At 42.8% G+C, this 5,374-nt stretch overlaps 1 protein-coding gene across 1 annotated transcript in view; it reads left to right on the top strand.

The window, feature by feature from the left end:
- Positions 1-5,374, top strand: part of Iqgap2 (IQ motif containing GTPase activating protein 2) — a 264,615-nt gene that overhangs the window by 256,256 nt on the left and 2,985 nt on the right. Inside the window, exons 31-32 of the mRNA XM_029544180.1 lie at positions 147-359; positions 3,460-3,620. Coding sequence (XP_029400040.1) covers positions 147-359; positions 3,460-3,620 — 374 coding nt within the window. The remainder of the gene's footprint in view (positions 1-146; positions 360-3,459; positions 3,621-5,374) is intronic.

The raw sequence follows: 5,374 nt of genomic DNA, 5'->3' as shown, positions 1-5,374 counted from the left end.
TTTTTTTTTTTTTTTTTGGAAATGACTTTTCTTTCAGAGTTTCCTTCAAAACCACAAAGAGCACATCGAAGTGCCGATCTTTAGACTTCATATTTGTGACATGGAGGGATTAGAGGAAAAGTGACATGCTGATATTCTCTCTTTAGGAACTAGAGCACACCAAAGACATGGAGAGCCGTGCCGTCGTAGACTCCAGGACCCCGGAGGAAGGGAAGCAGAGCCAAGCCGTGATAGAAGATGCTTGCCTGCCTCTCGAGCAAAAGAAGAGGAAGATACAGAGGAATCTGCGGACACTGGAGCAGACTGGACACGTGTCTTCCAAAAACAAGTACCAAGACATTCTCAACGAGATTGCCAAGGTATCTGGGGATAGCTTTCTTTTCCACGTAGACCTTTGCTCGCACATGCGGGGCATCCTGGGAAATGGCATAGGGACTTAGTGTTTTCTTTTTCCTTAGTGTTCAGAATGTTTAAAGGTGTCAGGGATTTGTGGCTTCTATAAGGAATAGATACAGCTCCCCCAGGCCAGGAGGAGAGTTCAAACACACCAGGGTGAACACTCTGGGTGTGTGACAAGCAGTGCTGGTGCAACGTTAAGCCATGGCTACTTGGGGTTTTTCTTTTTTTTTTTTTTTTTTTTTTTTTTTGCTTGCTTGCTTGTTTTATGACATTGGGAAATGGAGTTTTCTTCACTGTTAGCTGGTTGTCGTGAAGTCTCCACTGTTCTTCAGAGCTGCCGTTGAGATGGTAACATTATGTCCCTAGGAATTTGCTTTGAAGCAGGTTGAACCTTGCCCCAGCTCAGACTCAAAGGTTTGTTTTTGTTTCTCATGGCACGTTTTCTGCACTCAAGAGTTTTCCTGGGAAAGTGATCTCAAGTTTGTGCAAGGAAGCAGGAAGTGGTTGAGATCTGTTTGCAGAGGATAAGGAAGGACATATTTGGGTAAAAAAAAAGGACATTTCATTCTTTTGACTCAAATGTACACATTCATGTGGTTCTGAGCTTAAAGGCAGTTAAGTGATTAGAGGAACACCTTCTTTGTCATCCCCTGGAAGGCATGGTCACTTTAGCAGAAGGGTTATTTCTCCTGCCCTGAGTAATGGAAAGAAGCCATCCTTTCTTTTCAAGGTGTGGGTGGAGACCAGTTCTCTTTGAGAATATGAGACAGAGAACTCAGAACTGTTTGCCATCGTCATTGAGGAGGCTCTGTTTAGTAGTGAAGTTTTATTTCAGTAGGTGTTTGGGAATCTGCCTCTGAGTTCCTGAAACAGTTGGTTTTAATCTGTTCACAAAGGAAACGTTGTATGAAAAAGACACCATTCTCAAGTGAAATGTTCTCATAGTTTACTGGATTATTTTAAATTTTATTTAGAGAGAGAGAGAGAGAGAGAGAGAGAGAGAGAGAGAGAGAGAGAGAGAAAATGTTTGTGTCTGAGTCTGAGCATCAGCACATACGTTCCACAGTGTATGTGTAGAGGGAGGTCAGAGGACAACCTTTGTGGGTTCTCAACTCCTACCTTTTTGAGGCAGAGTTTCTCATGTCTGCTGCGCAGAGTCCTCCCCACTAGCTGGCCCACGAGCTTCCAGCCAACTCTGGTTTCCAGCTCCCATCTCACAGAAGGAACACTGCAATTACAGCTGTATGCTGCCACATCTGAGTTTTTACGTGGGTTCTGGGCCTCAAACGCAAGTCACTGGGCTTCGGTGGCAAGTGCTTTTACCTACTGAGAACTCTCCCCGGCCCTTACTGAATGACTTTTTAAACCTAGATCTGCACGTTTAGTTTTAACATGACTCTCATAATCTATGAGCAGGAAGACAAAAAAAACTGTATTCTATTTAAATCTTCTTGCTATCTGAAGGGAACTGAGTTTAGGATTCCAGCTGATAACATGGATGTTCAAGTCTCTTATATAAAGTGTGGAATGTTTGCATTTGAGCTATTCACATCCTCCTACGTGTGTTTTGCTAAAAAGTAAAATGAAATGTGTCTCCTCATGTTGCCAAGACTGACTCACCCCTGGGCTCAAGCCATCTTCCTAAAGTGGCTGGGACCAACAAGTGTGTGCCATCACAATGGCATGCATATATATATATATATATATATATATATATATATAGAGAGAGAGAGAGAGAGAGAGAGAGAGAGAGAGAGAGTGTCCTTCCCATACACTCTAAATCATAATCCCATATAGTATGTACGTGCTTACAAATGCAAATATAATCAAAGTGCTGTGTAAATATGTGCTACATATATTGCTCAGGGAGTGATAAAAGGCTAAATATACTCATTACAAAGAAATTGTTCAAATTCAGTGTGGAGCTGTAGAAATGGAGTCTTAGTCAATTGGAAGTTTTCAGTTTTCAATCTTCTCAAGTCATGAGAGCCATCGCTAAAGGGAGATACTACGTAAACTTTAATTAACTTTTGGGGCTTAAAATATTCTCCAAAGAGGAAAGTTCAAAGCCGTCTGAAGAAATCCCATCTCTCCAGCTAATGTCTTCTTTGGATTCCCTTTTCCTTTATTGACTTGGTGATGGAGTGTCCTGTCTTCCCAGTTGCTCTCTAGCTCTTCATCTCCTCCAGGAACACTTTGAACTTCTGAACTGCTTGCTTGCCTTGGCCTCCCTCGTGCTGGGGTGACAGGTGTGCGCCATTGTGCCTAATTTGTCGGACCCAGGGCTTCATGCATGCTGTTGAGCAAGCGCTCTACCAACTGAGCTACATCCCAGCCTTTTGCGCCTTTTTAAAAGCTTTTTTTTTCCTTAAACTATTTGGTGATTCTCAATTTAGTAGGGGAGGATGTCTGTAAAATGTGTGTTTTTATGTATCTGTGAAGTATTTGTGTGTGTGTGTGCGTGTGTCTATACTCTTCTCTGAGTAGGTTGATGAAATCCAGAGGTTAACACTGGGTGCCATTCTTCATAGCTTGCTACCTTAGTTTTGAGACAAGTCTCTCCGGAACCTGAATCCACAGCAGTTTCAGCTAGCTAACTGGTTAGCCAACGAGCCCTCCAGGTCTCCCTGCCCCTGCCCCCCAGCTCTGGGGCTACACATAGGCACTACCATGCCAGGCTGTATGTGAGTATTAGGGATCTGAACTCAAGTCCCTGGAAAGGCACTCTATTGACTGATCCATCTCCCCAGCCTACTTCCCTCACTGGGTGTGTGTGTGTGTGTGTGTGTGTGTGTGTGTGTGTGTGTGTGTGTGAAAATAAACTTTAGTAACCCTCTTAAAATACAAATTGGACGTTTTCCAGTTCTGAGGCAGAAAATGATAACAATGTGTTGTGTTGTGTTAATATATATGATGAGGTAGGTGCCTGAGATAAACCATAATCAGCAGTTGTACGCTGGCCTGCTGCCTGCTTTTTCTTCTTCTAAAGTATCAGTCTTTAGAAGAAGCAAGAAGCAGGCTCGCTTCAGCCCGTCATTATATAGCCTTTACTTGTTCCAGGATATTCGAAATCAAAGAATCCACCGCAAGCTTCGAAAAGCTGAGCTGTCGAAACTTCAGCAGACCCTGAACGCACTTAATAAGAAGGCAGCGTTTTATGAAGATCAAATCAATTATTACGACACCTACATCAAGACCTGTGTAGACAACCTGAAAAGAAAGTGAGTTCAGATCCCCCTTGGTGTCCGTTCTCAGTGAGTTCAGATCCCCCTTGGTGTCCTTTCTCAGTGCTGTGCTTTGGTTGGGGAGACGGCAGTAATGGAGGTGGCCTGGGCTGGTTTGGAACTATTCTGGTTTGCTTTCTATTGCTGATAAAGACTGTGACCAAAGCAGCTTGGGGGGTGGGGAAGGAGGGTTTTATTGGCTTGCATATCCTAATCCCTGCCCGTCAGGGAGGGAACTCCAGTGGAAACCTGGAGGCAGGAACTGAGGCAGAGAACACAGAGGAGCACTGCTCACTGGCTTGCTCCTCATGGTTTGTTCAGCTTGCTTTCTTATAGAACCCAGGACCAGCAGCCTAGGGATGGTGCCACCCATAGTGGGCTTACCACCACCCCACCCCAACACTCCCACCCCACCCCTGCCACTGATTACTAATTAAGAAAATGCCCTACAGGCTTGCCTACTGCTGATCTTATAGAGGTGTTTTCTCAATTGAGGTTTCCTAGATTGGCTTTAAGGTGACTTTAAGGTTTCAAATGACTTTACTATATGTTCACTTGACTTGAGAATGTTTATGATAAACGGGATTTTGTTTACCTGATGGTGTTAGATGAGCTGGGTATTTGTTAATTGCACAGAACAACTTAATGATCTAAATTTTAATGATTTAGAATTCCAGGTTGCTGTTTTTTAAAGTCATTACTGACACAATAGGCCAAATTTTGGCAGCTCTCTCATATCCATTAGTATATAAATTATAAATTTTTTATATATACATACAATATAATGACTCTCAGTAGCAGCTCTTTGTTGATAATTATTCTTATCCCTAGACTGGGTCAATGCTGATTAAAGTTGAATTAGCCATTTAAGTGGTGTGTGATACAACGTTTCCAGATAACCTTCCTCTGCATAAAAGCAGTAGGAAGTGATACGCTGTAGGGAAATCGATAGTATTACTCACAGGAAGTCTGAAGAAGAGAGACAGTCTCCTCACCTCCCAGCCAGCCCCGCTCTTCAGTCATTTGCCTGAGGGCCGTGCAAGTCTTTTTTTTTAACACTCTACCCAAGAAGAAATCAATCAGCGCTGGGCGGTGGTGGCGCACGCCTTTAATCCCAGCACTCAGGAGGCAGAGGCAGGTGGATTTCTGAGTTTGAGGCCAGCCTGGTCTACAAAGTGAGTTCCAGGACAGCCAGGGCTACACAGAGAAACCCTGTCTTGAAAAAACAAAAAAAAAAAAAAAAGGAAAAGAAAAATCAAGCAAACTTTCAGTCAAAAATAATCCCTGGTGGTCTGGCTTCCCAGGGCGCTACAGCCACTTTAAGCCATGAACTCTGTCGTCCTAATGTGGGTTCTGAGTCTCTCATCGTTTGTGATCCTGATTTTCTCATGTTTAACTCAGGATTGAGAGTGCTGTCTTCTCTGGTGTTGCTCTGAAAAGCTAAATGAAAATTACTTATAGCAAAGGAATTCGTCAATCTCAAAGCACCATGGAAACTGCTCATTTTGGAAAATACAAACTGATGTGCTTAAAGGATATATTTGGAACATAATATGTATAAAGCATATATTTGGAACAGGGCTAAATTAGTTTTATTAATACCTTCACTTTGGAACAGCAAGTTCATGTAATTACTCCAGGGCTACCTACAGGGACTTATAAGACAGACACTTAGTTCGGTATGCCTGAGAACAGAGCATACTTTTTATTTTAAATACCAACTTCAGTCACTTAGGAAATTCAGTCTGGTA

The sequence above is a fragment of the Mus pahari genome, chromosome 11 (assembly GCF_900095145.1).
Source record: "Mus pahari chromosome 11, PAHARI_EIJ_v1.1, whole genome shotgun sequence".
NCBI classification, from domain to species: Eukaryota; Metazoa; Chordata; class Mammalia; order Rodentia; family Muridae; genus Mus; species Mus pahari.
Note: the sequence above shows the minus strand (reverse complement) of the source record. Positions and strands in the feature narration are given on the sequence as shown.